Here is a 24,030-nt window from a genome sequence, read left to right as displayed (position 1 = left end):
CTGTCTCAGAAAGAAGGAAGAAGGAGGAAGAAATGCTTCTTGTTGAACAACTGTTTATGGAGCATCAATTATGTTCAAGGTGCTATTCTAGCATCTGGGGATGGAGTGATGAAAAAAACACATGAAAATCCCTGCCTTTGTGGAGTGTGCATTCCAGTGGAGGACACAGAGAGTGAGCGAGATCAATAGATATGGTGCGGCACGTCCGAGGAGAGTAACTGCTATGAGAGGAAGCAGGTGGGAACAGGAGGTAGGGGTGTGGACAGAAATTTTAGAAATTTTTCTTCTTTCTTTTTTCTTTTTTTCCATTTTTTGTTTGTTTTCTTTACCATGTCCTGTGCTCATGGGCAGCAATTTTAATGGAGGGGTCAGGGAAGGCCTCATGCGGATGGTGCCATCTGAGCCAAGACCTGAAGGAAGTGAACCACGCAGATATTTGGGGGAAGAGCATTCTAGGCTGAAGAAGCAGCAGCGTAGTGAGTGTTGTGGGAGCAAAGAGGCCAGTGTGGCTGGAGCAGAGTGAATGAGGGGAGAGCAGAGTCCAAGAGGAGGTGGGGGGGCACAGAGCTTGAATTCGTATCATTCAGCACCTACTAGTGGGGACACTAGGCTGGAATGGTTGGGACACTAGAGATGGATAGAAACCTTCCCAGCCCAGGCTCACAGCTGACTGTGTGTAGAAGTGCCAGCATCCCCGAAGCTGCACGAGGCTGGGCCAGAGGTGGCCAGAGTCCATCCAGCAGTACCCTGACCCACCCCAGCAACCTCAGCCTTGCCTGTGACCCCTCTTACGGAAGCGGGCACAGGGAGAGGGCTCACCTGCGGTGATGTTGAGCAGCTTGCAGGCCGTCTCGATGTCCTTGAGCACTTCGCCCACCACCATGGACTGCACCTGCTCCAGTGAGTGCTCCTCCAAGGTCAGCCCGCCGGGCACCAAGTCCAGGCTGCCCCCTGGGGCTTGGCTGTCAATGACCGGGCACTGCTCAGGCTCCTCAGGTGGCTCCTCCCGACTGCTGGCCCCAGGAGCCTTGGCTGCCCAGCTGCTGTCCTCGGAGTACAGCATGTCAAAGTAGGAGAGGTAGAAGGCGGACAGGCCCTGCTCGGGCGTGGCAGGTGGACTGGGACTCCAGTCCCGTCTCTCGAGACCCACTGCCCCCGCTGCCACCTTCTCCAAGCCTGTCCGCGACACTGTGTCGGGGGGCAGCAGGAGGTGGCTGGGGGACACGCTGCTCAGACCCGGGCTGGCGCTGCCCATGCCGCTGCTGTTCGGGCTGGCGGCTGTGTCTACGGAAATGAAAGAGGACTCAGGTTTGACGGCTGCTCCATCCCTGTGGGGGCCGCTAAGCTGGTTATGGGGATGAGGGGCCCTGCGGACAGTGGGCTGGGCCTGGGACAGAGTTCGGGGCTTCCGGGTCAATGGGCAGCCAGGACATGGTTGGGCAGACAGGCCTTCCATCTGGGAAAGACATCAAGGTAGGAGTGGGTGCAGGACTGGAAATGGATCGCTCCCTCGATCCCCAAGGAAGCCAGGCTGGCTGGGAACAGCAAAGCTCCACATATACACTGTGCTTAAAACAGCCTTCGGAGGTTCCTGACCTCATTCAGCCCTCACAGTGGAAGGCATGATTGCCCCATTTGGCGGATGAGCAAACTGAGGTGGGGACAAGGGGCCCTCAATGTCCACATCTTTCCTGCTGTAGCAAAGCTTGTTTTTCTTCTGCCCTTTGACAAGGATAGGAGTGGAGGTGGCAGGCAGAGGCCACCATCCTAAAGGTGGCCATCATCTTCACCAGCAGGGGAAAGAAGAGAGGAACAAGGCGGGGATGTGATGGGGTAGAAACCCTCCCACACGCCGGGCAGTTGGCCAGCCCTTGCCCTCCCACGGGGCTATCTGGGGGATCTAAGTAAACTCAGCACTCTCCAGGTGGCCTCTGAGCAAGAGCTCACGGGTATGCGTCTCCCCATACCCCGGGCTGGTGCATGGTAACCACCTCCCCTTCCCCATACTTGGGCTGGTGCATGGTACCCACCTCCCCTTATCCTCCCTTGGAAGGTGCTGCCCCCAGGGCCCCTTCCAGCTCCCAGAGCCCTCTACTATCCCTGATGCCTGGAGGAGCATGTGGCCACCCGGAGGCAGTGCCACATGCCAGGCTTTCCAGGGGGAGCAGGGGTGGTGGCAAGATGGGGCAGGGCTCCAAGAAATACCTAAAACCCTTAGCAACTCAGCCACCTGCTCCTCACTGCTGCCCCAAGGCCCTCTAGGGGGAACCATCTGGCCTCAACACAAGCAGTCAGAGGCCTTGCTCCCCACGGGCTGCCCAGGCTTGGTTTTGCCCAGGCCCTTTTCCCTGATCCCCATATGAGAGTGCACAGTTTGGGTGAGAAGGGAGACTGGAGAGGTGCGCAAGCACTGATACCCCAGGATATTCTGGGATGGTAATGATGTGGGGACCTGAGACTTAAGAATACATCAAGACAGGCCCGGCACAGTAGCTCACGCCTGTAAGCCCAGCACTTTGGGAGGCAGAGGCGGGAGGATCACCTGAGGCCAGGAGTTTGAGACCAGCCTGGCCAACATGGTGAAACCCCGTCCCTACTAAAAATACAAAAATTAGCTGGGCAGGTGGTGGGTGCCTGATTCTCCTGTCTCAGCTACTCTGGAGGCTGAGGCAGGAGAATCGCTTGAACCCAGGAGGTGGCTGCAGTGAGGTGAGATCGTGCCACTGCTCTCCAGCCTGGGCGACAGAGCAAAACTCTGTCTCAAAAACAATAACAACAACAACAAAACAAAGAATACATCAAGCCAGGCAGAAGATTACCAACAGATATACACTCCTAATAATACAGAAAACCAGTTAGGGAGGAGGAAAGGAGCAGATCAACCTGTTAAGGGCAAGTTAATTTGTGTCCTTTCTCAGGAGTTATTTATATTTTCAAGCGGTGGTTCTCAAAATGTGCTGTCTGGGCCAGCAGAACCAGCGCCACCTGGGAGCTTGCTAGAAACCTGGATTCTCAGGTACTTCAGAACCACTGAATTAGCAGCTCTGGGGGGCACTCCGCAGTCTGGTTTAACTGGCCTCTGGGTGATTCTCACACATGTTCAAATTTGAGGATCTCTGCTTTAAAGGCAACTGGCCAGTGTGGGGGAAGGCTTTAATCAAAGCACTGAAATCCTCTCTAACGGTGACATTTATGGTGCCCTACTGGGACAGCGGGCGGGGAAGGGGGCTCCCTGATCCATCTCCAGTTACCCTGTGGGACTGACCCGCACAGCCTCCGTATGCAGCTGGCATTTGCTTCTGCAGGTGGGACAAGGGAAAGAAGCCAGTTTGGAAGACACCTCCACTTCGGTAGGGCCACAGCTAGCCCATTCAATTTCACACAACTGAGAAAAGGACATCCCTTCCCCCTGGATAGCATAGCTTGACGAATGGAGCCCGGGTAGAATTTCAGCTCCCTCTGCCCACCGTCCTTGTGCAGTGCAACCTTCCCAGTGTTACATGGCAGCCCTGCAGCTTCCTGTGGTGGAGAAAATGCCAGCAGGAGGGAAGGGTGTTCCCTTTGATTTCAACTCTCCCATTCAAGGGCTCCTTTAAGTGACAAGGAAGGAAAGGTCAGGGTGGGGTGGGGTGGGCAGAGACCGAGGCGGGGCTGGGGATGTGGGGGACAGAGGGCAGACCTGGAATCATTTCAAGTCCTTCTGTGCAAACACTCGTGTGTGCTGTGGGCCCACATTATTTACTCAGGCAGTGCCAACAGCTCGCTCTGCCCCTGGGCCCCACCCTGGCCAGTGCCCATGCCCTACCCGCTAGGTGGCTCCACCCCTGGGGACTCCCCCCTGCAGCCCCCCACCCCTCCTTCATCACCCCCTGCCTGCCTCCCGCCCCGTCCACATCCCCAGAGCCCCCATGCCTGCCACGTTAGGACAGTCTCTGCCAACACCCTGGGCGCCATGCCAGGGAGACAGAAGCTTTTCCAAGAAGCAGAACTCGCTTCCCTTGCGGCCCTCCTGTCTGCTTGGCCTCAGCCACAGGTAGGACGGGAGGCAGCTTCTGTGTTTCAGGCATGGTTGTGTGAGGGGTCAGTGGGGATGAATGGGTAGGGCAGGTGGCAGCATTTGCCAGGAAGGGATATAATGACACATCCTTGACACATTTGCTGAGTGCGTGTGAAGCCCTCACATCCGTCGCCTCACCAGTAGAAAGGCAGCACAGGCCTTATTCTCTTTTTTTTGAGACAGGGTCTTGCTCTGCCGCCCAGGCTAGAATGCAGGGGCGCAATCATGGCTCACTGCAGCCTTGACCTCCTGGGCTCAAGTGATCCTCCTGTTTCAGCCTCCCAAGTAGCTGGGACTACAGGCATGCGCCATCATGTCTGGCTAATTTTTTAAATCTGTTGTAGAGACATGGTCTCACTATGTTGCCCAGGCTGGTCTCAAACTCTTGGGCTCAAGGGATCCCCCCCGCCTCAGCCTCCCAAAGTGCTGGGACTACAGGCACAAGCTACCTCGTCTGGCCCAGCTCTTATTCTCATCCCTATTCTTTTTTTTTTTTTTTTTGAGACGGAGTCCTGCTCTGTCGCCCAGGCTGGAGTGTAGTGGCCGGATCTCAGCTCACTGCAAGCTCCGCCTCCGGGGTTTACGCCATTCTCCTGCCTCAGCCTCCCGAGTAAACTGGGACTACAGGCGCCCGCCACCTCGCCCAGCTAGTTTTTTGTATTTTTTAGTAGAGACGGGGTTTCACCATGTTAGCCAGGATGGTCTCGATCTCCTGACCTCGTGATCCGCCCGTCTCGGCCTCCCAAAGTGCTGGGATTATAGGCTTGAGCCACCGCGCCCAGCCTTCTCATCCCTATTCTGCTAACGGGGAAGTCAAGGTGCAGAGAGGTAAATCCCCAAATCCAGGTCTTCTGACTACTGGCTCAGGCTCCTTCCCCCTTTACACCCTACATTCCAGCTTGACCTTGCCCTGTACCTAAATGCCAAGGAATCTACTCCCTACCAAGCCTCAGTCCTAGCTCCAACACTTCCCTGATGAAAAATAAGTTAATGGTTAACTGTGTGGCGGGAGGAAAGGTTCGACTCTCCGCAGATTGGGGGTGGTCGGGAATGCTCCGTCCCCAGAGCAGCCCAGGCCTGGAGTAGGGGGCTTGGTTTACTGGTCAGGGAGCCAGGGCTGGTGTGCCCAACCTACAACTAGGCATCTCCAGGTTCTGGGCTGGCCTCGGGAGGGAAGAAGAGAGGACGGCACTGTGAGCCCCTGGCAGTGAGCACCAGTGCCATGTCCAGGGCTTTCACCCACATCACCCGCTTTCCTACCCACAGCCCCAGCGTGACACGGACTCCAGAGCCCTGCTTTATAGATGCTGACAGTGAGGCTCAGGGAGTCTGTGCAGCTTGCCCGGGGTTCTTCCTGACCAGGCGTGGGTTCTGCTCACTGGACCACACTCTCTCTGAGGCGCATGCTCTGGCCAGGCCCATCTTCCTGGGGGATCTGCCCACCTCCTGACTGGGTTCCTTGATGCTCTAAAGTCTGTCCCCACCTCTTGGCTGTTCATTCCACCCCACTGTTCATTTCCCTGCAGCACCCTTTCATCAGACCCCCCCGTGCTCAAGAATCTTGCATGGCTCCCCATTGCCTCCCCTGCCCCATCCCAGTAGCTGGTGCCCACCTCTGAGTCCACCTCCTACGCAGCCCAGATAATCAGAGCTGGAAGGGGCCATATATTATGTGATTGTTTCATAGAATGGGAACAAGGAAGCTCAGAGTGGGGAAGGGATTCATGTGCTTATTAGCAGCAGGGTCCAGACCAGAACCAGGGATTGACATAGTGACCACAAATCCAAGCTCTAATGAGAATGGCATTTCATATCCACCCCTGTGCTGTGGGCACAACATGGCTATTTTCTTTTTTTTTTTTTTTGAGCCAGAGTCTCGCTCCGTCGCCCAGGCTGGAGTGCAGTGGCCGGATCTCAGCTCACAGCAAGCTCCGCTCCCGGGTTTACGCCATTCTCCTGCCTCAGCCTCCCGAGTAACTGGGACTACAGGCGCCCGCCACCTCGCCCGGCTGGTTTTTTTGTATTTTTTTTAGTAGAGACGGGGTTTCGCCGTGTTAGCCAGGATGGTCTCAATCTCCTGACCTCGTGATCCGCCTGTCTCAGCCTCCCAAAGTGCAACGTGGCTATTTTCTAAGACGCCCCTTCCTTCTCATCACAATTCATCCCAAAGCCCTCCTGTCCCAGCAGGCCCTCCCTAACAGCTCCTTCCTGCCACTTTCCAGGCTCGCCTCATCTGTGCCATGCAATTCAGCCCAGGATTAAATCCATCAGTGATGGTCTGCCTATGGGGACACATGTGCACTGGAAAAGCTGAGGCTCAAAGAATGGCAGGGAGGTGCCCATAGTCACACAGCACAGCCAGGGCCAGATCAGAGGCCTCCTGACACTCAGGCCACTGCTCCGTAGGCCGAGGGTCCTGGGACGTGCCAGGTGTCTGCCATGTCCATGGTCCTCAGATGGCAGGCCCCAGCGTTCCTACAGCCTTGGCCTGCCAGCCCCATAGGCTGCCGTCTCCTGAGCGATGCCTCCAGCTCCCAAACCTCGAGTTGATCTCTTCTGGATTAAGCCACATGTCTGGATTAAGGCTCAGCGTGTCCTGGCTCCCTCCTGCTCCAGAGGCCCCGGATCCCACTCCAGACAAAGAAAGTTTGGTAACAGCTGGTGGAGGCCAAGGCCCAGAGACAGGAGCAGATTGGTGGGGTGGCGGCCAGGGGGATTAGCCACCCTGGGCCCCTTCTCTCAGCGCCTTCCATTCCCCCAGGAAGGAAGATTAAGGAAAGAGAGCAGAGGGACCCAAAATGAGAGATTTAGTGCAGCTTTTCCTGCCACTACCCTCTGCCTACTCTCACCCCTCAGGGCTAGGAATGTGCCCCTTGAACCCTTTGCCTCCCAGGTTTTCACTCCCACACTCCAAGTGACACCAGCAAAAGATGCCCTCCCTGACAGCTCCCGACACACAGTTTCCGGGAATGGAGTCACCTGGGAGGCCTTTGCTAAGGACCCAGGTTGCTGTGGGGGTTGGAGCCTGTCTTCCACATCCTGCTTGGTCCCAGCTCTCAGGCCTTACCTTCTGGCGGAGTGGTGTGGGGTAAATGTACCCTCGCCCCCACCTCAATCCTGAGACCCAATGCCAGCCCACCCAGAGCCCAGGACCCCGGCTTTAGTCCCCATTGAGAAGAGCGCTGAGGGAATGACAGAGATGGTCACTCTGGGCCTGCTGCTCAGCCCCCAGCCAGCCTCACTCCAGGAGGAAGGTCTGACGGGGAACAGACCTCCTCTGGCTTTCCCACGTGGCCTACTGAGCTGGCTGTCAGCCCCTCCCTCCGCCCATCCAAGCCTCTGGGCCCCCTTAAATGGGCTGGAGTCAGGGGCTGTGGAGGTGGGGCCAGGACAGGAGCCATGCAGAGTGGGCAGGGGCCACATGGGCCTGCCCTGGTCAGCACCTTGGAGAAGAGCTGGGCTACCCAGGCCGCAGGAAGTCCCAGCCAAGGCCACGACTAGGCCCAGCCACAGCAGCATGTCTGGCTTCTCTGAACCCCTTGACCCCTGCCCTACCCCATCCCCTCAGGGCCCCCGCCTCTCTCTTGCCCTGCCGTTCCTCCCACCCCTTCTCTGCTCCTCCAGCCCTCCCATAGGGAGGACCTCGCCGCAACCTCGCCCTTCAAATTGCTCTTCAAACTAGCTGGACCCAAGAGATGCGCCAGACCCCTTCCTTATGGCCCACCATTCACTGACCAGAGCACCACCTCTGCCCACCGGACAGACCACTCCTCTGCCCAGGAAGGGGGCCCAGGCTGCCACCTCTGGGCCAGCAGCTCCTGCCCTCTGTCAAGCACTGCATTGTGGCCATCTCCAAGCACCTGCTTCCCCAGGGTCTCCAAGGGCAGAAGAAGGGAGCGGGGCGGTGGCTGAGTGAGAGACCTTGCTGTCTTGGACTCCGCATGAGAGTAGAGGAGGTGGGTTTCTTCTAGACCTCCTGGCTTTCCCCACCTCCTCTGGGCACAGACCTGTCCAGGCCACCTGTCCCCCTAACTTTTGCAGGAGCCCTGATCTGTGTGAGTTTCACCTTGGGGAGCTAGTTAGTGGGCCCAGGAGTTGGGTTCTGTGGGGGGAAGTATAGGGGAGTGGGTGAGGCTTTGTGGGGTGGGAAGCTGGGGGCAGGGCCACATAGCAGGAGGACGGGGCACAGGAAGCCAAAGTGGAGGGCCAGGGGACCCCAGTGGTTTTGCTCTTCCCACAGTTCCCACGGGCAGCAGGAACATATCTGCATCGGTGACGCCTCCTCTGTGCCCCGCTGCGTGGGCAGCCCGGGTGTCCACACACACCCTCACTGACACCACTTCCAGCGCTTTCTGGGATAGGAGGAAGGTCAAACTGAATAAACTGCTTTGCCGGGCCCTCCCAGCTGGGGCAGCCAGCATTATTCCCACTTGACGGACAAGGGCGCTGTGACCTGCTATGGGGCACCTGTCCATGCGTGAGCGAGCAGGGACTCGAACTCAAGACTCAGCTCCCCTTCCTTTCTGCTGGTGCTGACAGACCCGGCACCTTCTAGCTCCTAAGGTCGCCCCTGTTGACCATCCCCGTTGCCTCTGCACAGGCCACCTGCCAACCCAGCCCCACAGTGGTTGCCTTGGTGGGGTATAGGTGGCACAGGTGCCCGCGGCCTGGAGGTACAGAGGCCCAATGCAGCCCCAAGTGGACCATCGTGGCTGAGTTTGCTCCAAAGGGGGATGTGGACTGGAAAGAACTGAAGACCTCCACTTCAGGAGATTCGGGTGACACCCAGCCCTATTCCCTCTGTAGGAGAGACCCTGGGTGAGTCCCTGGTCCCTCCAGCCCTCAGTCTCCTGCTCTGTAGGCCAGGTCATCTGTGAGGACTTTTCTAGCCTGGGCACTGTCTGGATTCTACGATCCATGAATCTTGCCATCAGCCTGGCTTTGGGGACTTAAAGAAGGATGGTGGGGACACAGAGGTGGACACCTGGGGCTCCCCTCGTAAGCAGAGGCATACTCCATTTACAGCTGGCACTTTTGGCAGGATGAGGGGTGTGCCTAGGTATCCCCCACTGTCCCTGGAGTTGGTGTCTGGAGGCTCTGAGAGACTCAGCCCACCCTTCCGAAGAAGCAGAGCCGGCTTCAGGCTGTCCTGCACCTCATGAGCTGCCGTCAGGCCTGGCTCCCACCCCAGCAGCAGCACCTCCCCGCCTCCTCCAGCCAGCAGGGACCCCGGCCCAGATAAACCCGGGGCTTGCAGTGAGTCGTGCTGACGGGGCGGGGACAGAACCCAGTTTCCCACCATAGCAAGTACAATTCTGCTCAACTTTCAGGTCTTTCCAGAAATTGCCATTCATGTTTTCCTTCAGCCCTGGTTGAGCCCATGTGTATGTCAACACATTTCACTTCTCAGCGCCCCAGTCAGGCCTCTTGGCCCCACCAAGGCTGCCACGCCCCCACCACCAGCACATCCCCACTCCTCGAAGGGCCGGCCACAACACCTTCCCTCTTCCCTACCTCCTCCAGCCCCGCATATGGTACCTCCCAGCTTGCCACCGGACAGGGGCTGTGAGGTTTCCTGGATCTCTTGCTCCCCACAGCCCTGCCCAGCCAGGCAGCCGGGTCGTTGAGGGCATGAGGACACAGGGATGTCACCAGAGCTCTGCTGCTCCTGCCTGAGGCACCTTAGCCAATCCTCTCGGCCTCAGCCTCTTCAACTGTGAAATGAGGACTCATAAAGACAGCTGTGTGTCTGGATTTTGAAGTCACCAGGCAGGACAGCGATGTGAGAAGGCTTCACCATCTCCCAAGAGGTGTGTGTCTACAGTGGTGACTGCTGTCTCTATCTTGTGTGTTTCTGCGGCCCCCTCCAGACCCAGCACAGGCCAGGGAAGGCAGAGGCCCTCCACACACCTGGTTGTTGATCTGTAAAATCTTAATGGGCTGAAGGGCAAAAACGTTCCTGTGCCCTGATCCTCAGGCCCTGGAGCACACCTCCAGGCTTGGAGAGGGGTGTTAGGACAAAGTGAAAGACTCCAACATCACAGAAGAGAAAAGTCCAGAAAGAACTGTCCTGACAGGCTAAGAACAGAAATTGCTTCAAACAAGGTTGAGATGGGCGGGAGTGGGTTATTAAGGGGCTATCAGGACTGGTTCCCACCTGTGAAGTGTCAGCAGAGACACATCCCCCTTTTGTCCTGGCACAGAGTGTGGGGTGGGGCAGAAGGAGCCAGGTCCCAGCAGCCCTCAGAGCAACTTGCTACCCCAGGAGCAGAGAGGCCTGGGCCTTGCCCCGCAACCAGTCTCAGGTGCTGGAGCCCCGGGCTGGGCAGTCTCTCCAGCCACGTCTCCCCTGTGCCAGAGCTAGAGGGAGAAGGAGGGGGGTCTTTATCCTGGTGGTGCCCTGTTATAATCCTGGGGAGGTCCTGGTCCCGTCCGACCCCCAGCAGAGTCACACTAAGGTCCCTGGCTGGGGAGGAAGGATGAGCCTCTCCCTCCCCAAGTCTGGAGGCCCCCTTCTACCCACCCCCAACCCCAGCCGCTGAGAGGTGGAAGAGCAGAATCTGGCAGGGGGCGCCTCCCAGGCTGAAAACATGCAAACTAGCCAGGAGAAGGAGCTTGGCATTAAATGTCAGGAAGAGCCCAGGGCAACTCGGCTTGTGCAAAGTTTGCTTTGGGAAGAGTTGTTCCACCTGACAGGCCACTGGCTTGGCTGGGGGCACAGGGTGGGGCATGAACGGGGTGGGGGTGGGGACCAGGAGAGGGTCCCAGACCAGGTTTGATCCCTGACTCTCTGCTCTCTAGCTCTGGGGCTGGGGCCAGTGACTCGGCCCCCTCTGAGGCTCAGTTGTCTTGTCTGTTAAATGGGGTGTCAAGAGCATGTCTTAAAGGGGTTGTGGAGATTGAGATGGAGGGTGAATGGAAATCATTTATGATGGGCTGAGCGTATGTGAGGGGGACCCTGGGCGCAGGTGAGGGGATCGGCTGGAGAAGAGGAAAGAGGGAATGGGGTGAGGAAACCAGGCAGCAAAGGAAGAAGCAGAAGGTGATGGAGAGTGGAGGGGGTGGGCCAGAGGGTGGAGTCTGGGGGGAGCTGAGGATGGTGATGAGGGAGGCTGGGGCCCTGTCCTGCTCTCTAGCCCAGTCCAGGCAGCTGCAGGCTTCGCCCATCCTCCCTGCCCTCTAGGAGGAGCCAGAACCAAGAATTCTTGCCCCACCCACTTCCCCACCGCCCAATGCCCAGGAGACAGGCTGGCAAATCCAACTCCTACACAGCCTTCAAGGTCCTGCTCCAGGCTGTCTCCTCCATGAAGCCCGCTTTAATAGACAATAGCCTTGTCTAACCTTCTTGTTTCACAGACAAGGTGTTGCAAGTACAGTGAGGAAAAGTGACCCACCCACGGTCCCACATGGTGGGACCTCACCTGTTTCTTCTTGCCCTCCACCTAGAGGGTCTTTGTCCCCTGTCAGCCTAAATTAACTTCCCCAGGTTACACTCAGGCTGCAACAAGTCATTTAGCACAAAACTGCTCTAATGGGTTCAGGGCCATTCACTTCATACTTGCAACGACCTCGTGGTAAAAAGTGGGTTCTCCTGGTTTTTGCACTTCCTGCCAGCATCACACTTTCTGAGCATCGACTGAGCACTACTAAGTGCAGCCCTATTCCCTCAGATTTGGTTGACAGGGAAGTCCGTCTAATTCAGAGGGTCCTTGTGAAAACCGAAGTGTTTTACAGCTGACAGTGTGCAATAAGCAAGTCTGGTAGTTTTCAGCTCTGGATCCCCCCTCATGGGGTCTCGCTCAGAGGAAATGCACTATCAGCCTCTCAAAGGCGAGGGTGGGTCCCCTACGCAGTGAGACCACCTCCTCCACACAGCCCAACCTGCCTGGGAGCTCCAAGGATGGTCCCCACCATTTGTTTGTGAATTTGGGGTGGTGGGAATCCAAGTTGGGGGTCCTTGGCTCTGGCCGTTCTTGCAGGTGGGTGGAGCGAAGCTCAGCTGGCCTGGCTGAACCATGGCCTGGGCCTACCTATCTGGTGGGGCGTCTCCTCCCCATCCCTGCCCACCAGCTTGGGCCTGGGGCAGCCTGGACGCCTGTTTGCTTTGTTACTCAGCTGAGCAGCTGGTGATGGGGAGATGGAGCTTTATTGGGGAGGTTGGGGCAGGAAATGAGGCAAGTCCCAGCCCTGGCTGAGGAGGAGGAGAAAGCCTATGGCCATCATAAAGGACACAGGCTACGCAGGGCTCATGGCCTGGGTGTGGGCTGCTGGGTGGCCCCAGCTGATAGGTGAGGTGAGGGATCTGGGCCTGCCCATCCCCAGCATGCATCCACACACACACACACATATGCACACACACACACACGCACATGCGCGCACACACCTTGGCCAGCCTCGGGGGCACCCAGTCGCCCCGGCCCTTCAGCTTCCCACCCTGTCATCCCACCACCCACTTCCTCTCTCTACTGCAGGAATCTGGCAAATTGTAGAAATGAGCACCTTCGAGGGACTGCTACTGTTGCTTTCCTTGTGTGCCAAGACCGGGACCCAGGGCTCTCCGCTTCCCCCGGTGTCCAAGGGCTCAGACGGTGTGCTCGGCGGTGACCCCCGCCCCGTTTCCTGTGCCCATCTCTGCCCAGCCTAGCTCCTGGGCTCTGGACCTGTCTCCCCTGCCCCGACCTGGACCCGGCCTTAGCCTCAGCCCTGACCCATCAGGCTCCAGCAAGCCCCTGCCCACTGGTGGCCTGGCACCAGGGAGACCCTTCCCTCAGCAGAGCAGCTGGGCTGGCAGCAGCAGGAAGCCGCTTGTGTTTTGCCAGCCAAGCAGAACTGGCTGGGTCTCAGGGGCTGCGGCTCTGCATTTGCATAGCGGCCTCCCCTCAAGCGGCGCAAACTGGGCTCAGTGTGGGGTACCCCAGGCCTTGCCAGGCAAGGGGGCTCACCCAGCATGTAGAGTTGGCCCAGGGAAGCAGTCTGGGGAACATGAGGAGGGGGCAGGGAATTCTGAGGGTAAAGGGACCCAGGTCACAGGGTCACTGATGACAGGGAGATGAGCTCTGAGCTGGCAAAGTGCGCTCCCTCCAAGTCCTGCCTGCAGTCGCCCACCCCTAAGCTGGCAGGGAAAGACCCCATGCCAGGATACCCGCACCTTCCATCGGACTCACCTGTTAGCTGCCTGGTGCCCAGGGAGCTGTCTGCTGCAGTGCCAACTTCAGGAGCCGGGAAGAGTTGTGGGCTGCTGAGGCCACTGGTGTCTCAGCCAGGCATCTGGGGAGCCAGTGGAACCAGGGGCCAGCAGGGCTGGTGGCAGAGGCAGCACTCAGATTGGCCACTGGGGGCCTGGCCACCCTCAAAGGGTGGCACTCTGAGGTCTCAGGGCTGTGTGCCTGTAGGGAGTCCACTACCCCTAGCCCAGGGCTGCCTGCTGGCACTGTGGCAAGGCCAGCCTGAGGGGTTTGCAGGGGGCTGGCAGCAGGCTTGGAGGACTGGGTCTGTGGGGCAGTGTGGACGCGGCACAGTGCAGGAATGTGCTGGGAGGAAGTCAGACAGCCGCGAGATGAAGAGTTGGCCAGGGCCTGATTTCCCATTATAAGTAATCCTTCCTTATTTACCTGAACAAATACACTCCTTGCTTACCTCAGACCACAGGCAGGCTCCCGGTTAACCCTTGCAGGTCTCCCCCTCCTTGCTGGGTGATTCATGCCCTGACAGCCAGGGCACTCATTCATTCACTTGCTCATTCACTCGTTCATTGGTTGCTGCATAGCCACTCAGCTCATACTACGTGCAAGGTGCCGGAGATACGTCAAGTGGGTCCAGGGCTGGAGTTCTAAGATGGATCAGCTGAGGGCCAGGGACAGAGAAGTGAACAGCCGTGGAGATCCAGAGCCACCCATGCCCTGATGGAGGGCTGAGGGGACTCTGAGGGTGGGCACCAACCAGGGAAATCAGTGAGGGCTTCCTGGAGGAGGTACTGTCTGGCTACTTAGGCCAGGGATGGAGAGAGCTTCAGAGAACCCTGGGGAGGGGTCCCGAGGCTTGTGGGCCAACCACGACCTGGTGGGAACTGTGTTCTCCATGCTCCACAGGGTCCTCATGCAGACCTGTCACACAGTGGCGGTGAGGAAGGACTCCTAGCTCGCTTTCCGAGGCCCGCAGTGGGGGGCCAGCCAGCAGCAACTTACTCTCCCACAGCCCCAAAGGGTGATGGCAGGGATGCCACGCAGGACAGGGGTACCCACCACCAAGTGCTTGCTGCCCCAGCCCCTCCACCTCCCTGAGCCCCGCAGGGGCCACACATTCCAGCTTTTGGCTTCCTCCATGTCCTGCCAGGTGGGCTGAGGACTGTCCCTGGAGGCTGGGCCTTCCTTTCTCCAAATCATCTCAGAAGGGTTCCACATACCTGCTACCTCCATTCTGACAGGGGAGAAAGTTCTAGATAATGCTGATTCTTCTCTTGTTTCAGGAGTAACTGTGTAACTGCCCACAGCATGAGGATTCTGGGGTTCCAGGGGATCCCAAGGCCTTTAGAACTGGCCCCTCACCTTCACCAATATCCACATTCTCCAACGTAAGGTTGCACTTTGCACCCCCAAGGAGCCCTGTACTTGGCTGTTGTTGTCACTGGCACCTTGGTTGAGGATCAGTTATCAGGCATTCCCCAGAGAAGTCTGAGGTAGGACGGAGTGGAGGAAGGGGAGACGGTACACTCGACCATTCCTAATCCCCAGTGGTCCAGCCCTCCAGGGTCAATAAAGAAAGACACGCTACGTTTCCAGGTGGACCTCCTTCCCCTAGAGTGCGTTTTTGTGCCTGCTTCTCTGCTGGCCAGGCCTCCCTCCTCCCTCTTCTCACAGAAGCCTGGCTTATATCACAGCATTCTGATGCATTAATAATAATGGCCACTGCTTAACAGGCACCTACTGTATGCCTGGCACTGTTCGGTGCTCATGAGATGCTAAGCTATTAATCACACTATAAGCACTATAATGTGGGTAAGTACGAGGAAGACCTAATTAAATATTTATTGAGGCCGGGCACAGTGGCTCATGCCTATAATCCTAACACTTTGGGAGGCCGAGGCGGGCAGATCACTTGAGATCAGGAGTTCAAAACCAGCCTGTCCAATGTGGTGAAACCCTGTCTCTACTAAACATACAAAAAAATTAGCTGGGCGTGGTGGTGGGTGCCTGTAATCCCAGCTACTTGGGAGGCTGAAGCAGGAGAATCGCTTGAACCCAGGAGGCAGAGGTTGCAGTGAGCCAAGATCCTGCCACTGTACTCCAGCCTGGGCGACAAGAGTGAAACTCAGTCTCAAAAAAAAAAAAAAAAAAAGTGTTTATTGAGTGGATAAGGTGTCAGACATAGCTGTCCATTATCCCCTTTTCCTCAGTAAACAAGGCTTGATTTTTATTTTATATTTTATTTATTTTTGTAGAGACAGGGTCTCCCTATGTTGCCCAGGCTGGTCTCGAACTCCTGGCCTCAGGCAATCCTTGTACCTTGGCCTCCTAAAGTGCTGGAATTACAAGCATGAGCCACTGTACCTGGCCAAGGCCTGGTTTTTACCTGGGCACATGGCTGCCTAGAATTAAGACTATCCCAGCCTCCCTTGCAGCTAGATGTGACTATATGACCAAACAGAAATGTTATGTGCCAAGATTTCTAGGAATCTTTCTTAAAAGTAAGCTGGCATGTACCATTTACTCCATTCTTATTTATCCTTCCTCCGTCTTGCTAGGTGGAATGCAGCTGTGATAGCTGGCATTCTGGCTGCCATCTTAGACCATGAGGACATGATAGTAGAGCAGCGAGCCAGAAGGAGCCTGGGTCTCTCAGGATTATGTAAAACCTCCATACCAGCTGCAGACTGCCTGCCTCAGGACTTTTATGAGAGAAATGGACTTTTCACTTTTATTAAGTGGGAATTCTTATTGGTGTGGCCTCAGTCAAGGCCCAAGGGAGCACTTCACAGGGGTCTCCTGAATGGATGGGCCCAGCTAAGCTGTACCAGCTGTGGACAGGGTCTCTACCCATTTAAGCCTGGAGTAGGGAAACAAATGTTGCCTCTGGAAGCTGGAAAAGGTCCACCAAGAGGGAGCAAGGGAGGGCTCCTCCATCTGCTCAGCTGGGCTCACACAGGCCCAGCCTCCAAGAGGCTGCTTGGGGTGGACATCAGTGGTGTGCCCAAGGTGGGTTGGGTGCCCATCTAAGGCAATGCTGGTGGGCTTCAGGGGAGGAAAGACCAGCTTTCCCAATGAGGGAACTCTGGGTGACACACATCTTCTTGACACCCCGATCCACTGGGCATGATGTCTTGGCACCAGCTTGGGATTTGATCAAGTATATGTCCTGGTTCTGTCATTTTCCAGCTTTGTGACTTTAGGAAAGTGTCTGAAATCTGCTGAACAGTCACCTCCCATATCCAGAGAACCCTGAGAGCTACTGTGAGGAGGGAGACAATGCTGGTCAAAGTGCCCCATGAACCTGGTTGCCCTGTTCCAGTGCCTTGCTGACCACAAACCCGGCCACGTGTTTGATAAATGCCATCTTACTCTTCACAGCAACATTTACAGGTAGATGTTGCTGTGCCCATTTTTCTTTTCTTTTGTTCTTTTTTTTTTTTTTTTTTTGAGATGGAGTCTGGCTCTGCTGTCCAGGCTGGAGTGCAGTGGCCAGATCTCAGTTCACTGCAAGCTCCGCCTCCCGGGTTTATGCCATTCTCCTGCCTCAGCCTCCCGAGTAGCTGGGACTGCAGGCGCCCGCCACCTTGCCTGGCTAGTTTTTTTGTATTTTTTAGTAGAGACGGAGTTTCACCGGGTTAGCCAGGATGGTCTCGATCTCTTGACCTCGTGATCCGCCCGTCTCAGCCTCCCAAAGTGCTGGGATTACAGGCTTGAGCCACTGCGCCCGGCCTCTTTTTTTTTTTTAAGACAGAGTCTCACTCTGTCACCCAGGCTGGAGTGCAGTGGCCTGGTCTGAGCTCACTGCCACCTCCGCCTCCCGGATTCAAGCGATTCTCTTGCCTCAGCCTCTCGAGTAGCTGGGATTACAGGCACGCACCACCACACCTGGCTAATTTTTGTACTTTTAGTAGAGACGGGGTTTCGCCATGTTGACCAGGCTGGTCTTGAGCTCCTGACCTCAAGCTATCCGCCTGCCTCAGCCTCCAAAAGCATGAGCCACTGGGCCAGGCATATGCCCATTTTTCAAGTGAAGAAATTCAGGCTTGTACATGCCCAAGGTCATAGCTGGGAAGCAGATTCAAACTCAAATCCCTAATTTCCATGACTGCCCCATGCCCCGTTAAACCCTGTTGCTGTTGCTACTCTCACTTCCTCTCAGGGCCAAGTCCCAGGTCCCTGGAACAGGTCACTGGGTCCACTAGACTTCCTGTCTCCAGCTCCCTGGACTGGACTCCTCTCTAATCCTCCTCTGGCCAGCTCTCAGCTGGTTAAATGTGCCCCCTCCTGTTTGCCCTCCATCCAGACACCACTCATCTGTTGTGGGCGATGCCTGCTCCGTGTCCACCCCTTCCAGATCTGGGGTCCAGTACACAACCCCAGTTGGCCCAGTGTGACTCTGTCCTGGAACTTTTCTCCAATCTACTTAGATAACAAATTCTCTCTTGCCACTAGAGTTTCCAAGCCTTGACGTGTTAAGTCAGGAGCTGTTACCCCCAGGGAGAATATGGACAGCCCAGAAGAGGAGGAGCCAGCGGGAGCCAGACACCCGCCTGACGTCGCTGTGGGAACACCTGGAAGAAGCAGTCGTTCCCTTTTTCTGTCATTCAAATGGACTTGAGTCCCTCCTATTTTGGTGGAGAGACCCCCCATCCTTCAGAGGCACGTTTCAAGAGCCCTCTCCTCCAGAAAGCCTCTCCCTGTCCCCCCGAGTCCTGGCAGACCTCACATGTCCCAAGTCTTTGCTCTCTAATTCTTTCCCCAGTATTTCTTATTTCTTTCTTCCCAAGATTCTAACTCCTTGAAGGCAGGGATTCTAGGGAAGCCGGCAGCATCAGACCCAAAACACCAATTTCTGGAGCAGTTGGCCTGAGCTTCCTCCCCACATTGGTCCTCTCCGGCCACTGGCCCATCAGAGGCAAGTGTGGAGAGCACCAGGTGGAACTCAGGCCCACGACTCGGTTTCTGTGCAGCGCTGTCATTGACGAGCGGCGGGATTATGAGCGAGTCTGAAGCACTCTGGGCCTCCCTCACCTCCTCTGTGAATGGCGATAATAACACTTGCCCTGCTGACCTTGCGGGTGGAGCACTGTGATGAGCGAATATCAACTGGTAGCAGAAGTGGACACGCTCTGGAAAGCGCAGTCTGTCTGAGTCAGTCTGTTGGTCGGATTCCTGCCTTCCTAGCTTTCTTTCTGCCTCCATCTGTCTGCGCTCCCATCCTCGCTGCGTCCTGCTCTCTGATGAGCTAGACTGGGGATGGTGGCAGAGACAAAGCTGGGACGCATGCCAGCCACAGGGACATGCAGCTGCCAGTTAGTTCCCGACTGACACAAGGCCCCACCCCCAGACCCAGGCTCTAGCTTCGAAAAGGCTGGACAGCTTGGGGGAGAGTGCCCACCGCTGGGGTGTGAAGAGCCTGAGGCTGGTCACCTAGACAGGGTCCGAGGGGACAGGATGGGCAGGAAACTTGGTTGGTGGGATCCCAGAAACCACCCAGCTGTCTCGTGGTACAAAGACCTTGGGACCAGAGAGGCCAGGCACCAGGCCCAAGGACACACAGCAGGGCTGGGATCTGAATCCAGACCCCAATCTGTGCTCCCACATGGCATGCGTTATCTCATTCAATCCTAGCGAGTCCACTGCCAGAGGGGTTCATTGCCTGTCTCACTCACAGATAGGGAAAAGAGGCTCATTGACATTCCCAGTCAAGCCTGGATAAGGGCAGAGGAAGGATTCAGGCTGGATCTGTTGGAATCCTCTTTCCAGGACACCATGTTGCAGCTGGATGGTGAACAAGGACTGGGAAATAGCCCAGGAGGTGGTGGCTGTGTTCTCAGGGCCATACAATGAGGTACTTCCAGCAACCGCAGCATGCCAGGGCCCCCCTTGGGCACACTTGGGCCACGACACGTTGCTCTGCCCAGACCAGCACCTGCTCTGTGCCGCCAGGCCCTATACAGGCACTGGGGCCAGGGTGGCCAGGCACAGTGGCTGCACACAGCCTGCCTTTGAGGATAGTTCAAGGCCTGGTGGCCACAATTGCTCAGGGTCTTCTTGCCTCGGAGGGCAGTGATGACTCCCAAGGGTAGCCATCTGCGGGCTTACTAGTTTCATGAACACCTACTAGATGCAGTCACAGTGAGTGACCCTCTCCATTCTAGGGAAAAATGAAAGGTGGAAGGGCTTCAGGCCTCATTCCATCAATGCCATCTCCTACCCTTCCACAGACTGACTCCTCAGAGAGCAACCCCAAGCTCCTGAGGGGGGCTGAGCGAATGGACCCCAAGCTTCTATTAGGGGCTGAGCAAACGGACCGTTTCTTCCAGTAGCCAAGGGCTAACTGTACCCACCCCCATTGCCAATTCACACCATCTGAAGAGGCCTCATCCCATCCCAGGGCCCCAGCCCTTGGGGTCCTCAGAGTTCCCGTGTGGACACAGCCAGGCAGGGCTCCTGCCAGAGTTAGGCGCCAAGCCTGAGAACCCTGCAGCCCTAGCTTGGGGAACAGACAGGATACACAGACGGCATCGTCTTTACCACCTCTGCCCTATAATGGGGAGCAGGGTGGCCTGCGCCTGCCCCATGAATCCATTCCCTCCACAGGCATGTGCTGGAGGGCTGCTGGGGGCCAGGCACAGCTCATTGCATACAGCAGAGCGAGCCTCACTGGGCTTACATTCTAGAGAAGGACTGTCAACAGGAAAGGTGCAAATGAGTAAATTGCATAGTACACTGGAGGGTGATGCGTGCATGACAGGAAGGGCCTGGGATCCCTGGAGCGGTGGGTGGGCTGTGGGAGCAGCCCTGAATACCGTGGTCAGGGCAGATCCCTTTGGGGAGGTGGGATTTGAGCAAGGCACAAAGAAGGCGAGGGTGTGAGCTCTGCAGGTCTCTGTGTGCATTCCAGGTGGCAGGAGGTGAAGTGAGGAGGCACCGTGGAGTTAGATTGTGGGGGCCTTGAAGCCCTGGCCACGCATTTCCCGGGTGCCCTGGCCAAGCATCTCACCTCTCCGTGCTCACTGGGAGCCAAGTGCCATGCTGGTTGCTTCAGAGCAGTTAGCTTATTTAATTATCTTAACAGCCCTTTGAGGTAGCACCCCTATCGTTAGCATCCCTATTTTAACCTCAGGGAGGAAACTGAGGCACGGGGGGAGGGGCTTAGTACTTTGCACAATGAGGGGAGGAGCCAGGATCTGGTGCAAAGCCCCACTCCTAGCCACCACTGCATATGGTCTGGTGTGTCTGCTGCCCCTCCCTGACCCACCCCCCCAAACAGAGCACCAGGTGCACCCCCAGCCCAGCAGGCCCGTCGTGGGGGGTGGAGGGGCCCCACATCACTGCTCACACCCTAGAGCTGACCGCTGCCTTTCCCCCATTAATGCAGAGCCAGCCAGGCCTTACAAAACCGCAGGCCCAGATAAGAGCACAATCGGAAACCTGTTTTGCTCACAGGCCGGCTAGGGGGCTGGGCCTGCCGGGTGGTGGGAAGTTTGGGGGGAGGCTGCTGGCAGCACTCTGGCCCCGTTATCAGTAGCCGTCTCCCCCCCGCCCATTAGCCCCTTTGAAATTTACCCAACTTATCAGAGGTGCGCGCTTTCCAGCTTTCGGAGGGAGGGCTGTTATGCCTTTGTGTCCAGCCGCTGCCTTCCGCCTCAGCCCAGAGAAGACTATGTCTGGGGGTAGGGAGGGTAGTGGGGTGGAAGTGGTGGGAACTTGTAGAGAAGGAAGGCTTGGCCCTCCAACCCTAAGGGGGTCCCTGCACTCACACACATGGACGTCGGCGGCCCCATCGCTGCCAGGTGGGCACTTCCCGGACACTCCTTCCCTCCTTACCCTGAACTCTCATCCTTCTCTCAGCCAAGCAGTGAGCACACCTTCCTCCCCCTCCTCATGCCCCTATCCAGCTTGCTCAGAAACTCAGGCCTGATCCTAGCACCCACCTCCCCTCCGTCCCCCTCACCCCCGTCACACCTTCAGCAAATGTTTATTGAGCACCTACTACACTCCGGGCACGGGGGACACGGCAGTGAACAGGACAGACCAATCTTGCTCTCCCATGGAGCTGACGTGCTAGTGCTGGAAATGGGGTAAATAAACACAAAGAAGTGAATATTGCTTGTCGGGAGGTGGGAACAGCTGCAGTGGGACCAGAATGAAGCAGGAAAGGAGCGTGGGAAGTGTTGAGGGCAATTTTAAGTGTGTTGGGTGGAGCGTGGGGGTGACATTTGTTTTGTTTTGTTTTTTTGAGACAGAGTCTTGCTCTGTTGCCCAGGCTGAAGTACAGTGGCGCCATCTCAGTCTCAGTTCACCGCCGCCTCCGCCTCCTGGGTTCAAGCGATTCTCCTGCCTCAGGCTCCTGAGTAGCTGGGATTACAGGTGCCCGCCACCACGCCCAGCTAAGCCACCACGCCCAGCTAATTTTTTTTTTTTTTTTTGTATTTTTAGTAGAGACGGGGTTTTACCATGTTGGCCAGGCTGGTCGCGAAGTCCTGACCTCAGGTGGTCCACCTGCCTCCCAGAGTGCTGGGATTATAGGCATAAGTCACCACGCTGGCCTTCAGGTGACATTTGATTCAAGACCGGAAGGAGTCTAGCCCTGTCCCACTGTGGAGTTAGAATCACAAACACAGGAGGGAAGAGCGAAGAGATGGAGATCCACCAGTCTAACATGCTTCCTTTTTTCTTTTTTTTAGTGAGGCTCAGAGAGTGCAGTGAGCTGCCTGAGGCCACACAGCATGATGGCAGCAGAACCAAGCAGGAGTTAGAGCCCAGGACCTCAGTGGCCCAGACAGGACTCTTCCCCCTATTCCTGCTATCCCCAGGCTGGGACAGTGTCAGGGCCCTGGGCAAGACAGTTCTGGCTATCTCGGGATGAGGGGTGGGGGAATTGAGCATGGGGGTACAAATGTCCACAGCCATTTGGCTGCCTTTTGCAGCCTAGCGGGGTGGGCAGGACTTGTTTGGAGCTGGGAGTTGGGGCTCAGGTGCTGGTGCAGGGACTGCAGAGTGCACATGGATGGCGTTATGACCTGGGAGGCCTGGCTTCAGCACCCCAGCTCCCTCAGAGTCTCAGCAGCCCCTGCCCGGTGTCAGTCCTCTGTTCCCCTCACTTCTGGTCCACCAGTGGCCTGACCTCGAGGGCTTGTTCTTCCAGGAGAAGCTCCTTTCTATGGCCCCTTCCTCCTGTCTCCCACCCTCTCACTCCCAATATGCACCTGCCCTCCTGTGAAGGGATGAGTGGCCTTGAGGGGAGAAGGGAGCAGCCTTGGGCATGGTGGAGGGTGGGGTCATGAGCCAGGATGGATGGATGGGCACTCCCCAGGGGCCTGGCTCCTGCTGGATGAGCTTTCAGGAGACAGATGAGAAGTGGGTGCTAAAGGGTGCACCCGAGGTCCTGAAGAAAGCTAATAGGCTCCTGTGTGCGCTGTCACCGCTGGGTCCTGGGGAGGTGGTGGTGTTCAGAGGCCCTCAGGGCAATGCTCCTATTGAGTTGGAGAAGCCTAAGGCAGTTAGGCTGTTGGGGAAAGAGCACCGAGTGTGGAGACTGAGTGTGAGACCCAGTTCTGCTGTGTTCTTGCTGAGTGTCCTCAGGCAAGTCACTTCCCCTCTCAGCCTTAGTTTCCTTTCTCCGTGAAAGAGGATCAAGGATCCCTTCTTCCAAGAGATACTGTAAGGAGGGAATGAGGAGAAGTGCAGCGCCTGGCACGCAGCCGGGACTCTGTCAACAGCGGGCTCTGTCCCCTCAGGGACCTCTGTCTCACCCTCAACTGATTACGGCTGGAGTTTAGGGCCATGCAGACTGGCACTCAGCAGGTGAGAAGCACTTCAGAGGCTTTCTTCAGGACCTCGGGTGCACACTGGATTAACCATAACCCTTGGTTTATGACACACACTCCCCAGGATCCATGTGTGGCCACCTCTTAATTTTTAATAATATAATGAATACTGGGAACCCACTGGCAGCCCAAGATCACAGTTATTACCAGTAATGTCACATGGATGAACTCACTTATTTTTGTCCTCAGCCTTATAGTTTTGTGTCTACACTGTCCCCATTTTACAGAAGAGGAAATTGAGGCATAATTGAGAGTCCGGGGCATCCTCTCTGCTGGACGATGCTGAGATGCACTGGGTACATTCTTCCCACAAACTCCTCCTGCTCTAGGCTTCAGGCAGACAGAACTCTGAGGAAGAACATCACCATATAACCTCCACTGCATCCTGCCATGTTCTGTAGCCCATTCAAATCCCACCCAGCCCCTCTCCCCCTGCAGGGCCCCACCTTCCACAACGCTGACCCCTGGGGTGACTCAGGGAGGAGCCTGCCTGGCCCTGTGCTCCCTGCCTGCCTGGGCCTCCCCTGGCTCCTCTCAGCCCCCCAGTGACCTCACAACCCTGCTCAGTGACACAAGAGCTTGGTGCTCCTAACACTCTCACGTCTTTCTTCTAAGTGGTGCCCAAGAATAAATGAAAGTAATAAATGCGGGGCCAGGGGTGGCAGCTCACACCTGTAATCCCAGCACTTTGGGAGGCTAAGGCAGGGGGATAGCTTGAGGTCAAGAGTTTGACAACCACTTGGGCACCATTGTGAGACACTCATCTCTACATAAAATTAAAAAATAAATGAGCTGAATGTGGTGGCCTGGGTCCCAGCTACTCTGGAGGCTGAAGTGGGAGGATCATTTGAGTCCAGGAGGTTGAGGCTATAGTGAGCTATGATCACTACAGAGCAAGACCCTGTCTCAAAAAAGAAAGCAAGAAAAAGAAAGGAAGAAAGGAGGAGGAGGC

General features: G+C 56.6%; 1 protein-coding gene across 2 annotated transcripts in view; it reads right to left on the bottom strand.

Moving 5' to 3' along the window:
* The window catches only part of SPDEF (SAM pointed domain containing ETS transcription factor), a 19,120-nt gene extending 5,497 nt beyond the window's left edge, over nt 1-13,623 (bottom strand). For both annotated transcript variants that reach the window (XM_011945412.1, XM_011945413.1), the window contains exons 1-2: nt 13,222-13,623; nt 820-1,284 (exon numbers count right to left, since the gene is read on the bottom strand). In XM_011945412.1, coding sequence (XP_011800802.1) covers nt 820-1,255 — 436 coding nt within the window. In that variant the 5' untranslated portion in view covers nt 1,256-1,284; nt 13,222-13,623. The remainder of the gene's footprint in view (nt 1-819; nt 1,285-13,221) is intronic.
* Between the last annotated feature and the right edge of the window lie 10,407 nt (nt 13,624-24,030).

This window comes from Colobus angolensis, unplaced genomic scaffold (assembly GCF_000951035.1).
Source record: "Colobus angolensis palliatus isolate OR3802 unplaced genomic scaffold, Cang.pa_1.0 Scaffold24, whole genome shotgun sequence".
In the NCBI taxonomy this organism is placed as follows: Eukaryota; Metazoa; Chordata; class Mammalia; order Primates; family Cercopithecidae; genus Colobus; species Colobus angolensis.
Note: the sequence above shows the minus strand (reverse complement) of the source record. Positions and strands in the feature narration are given on the sequence as shown.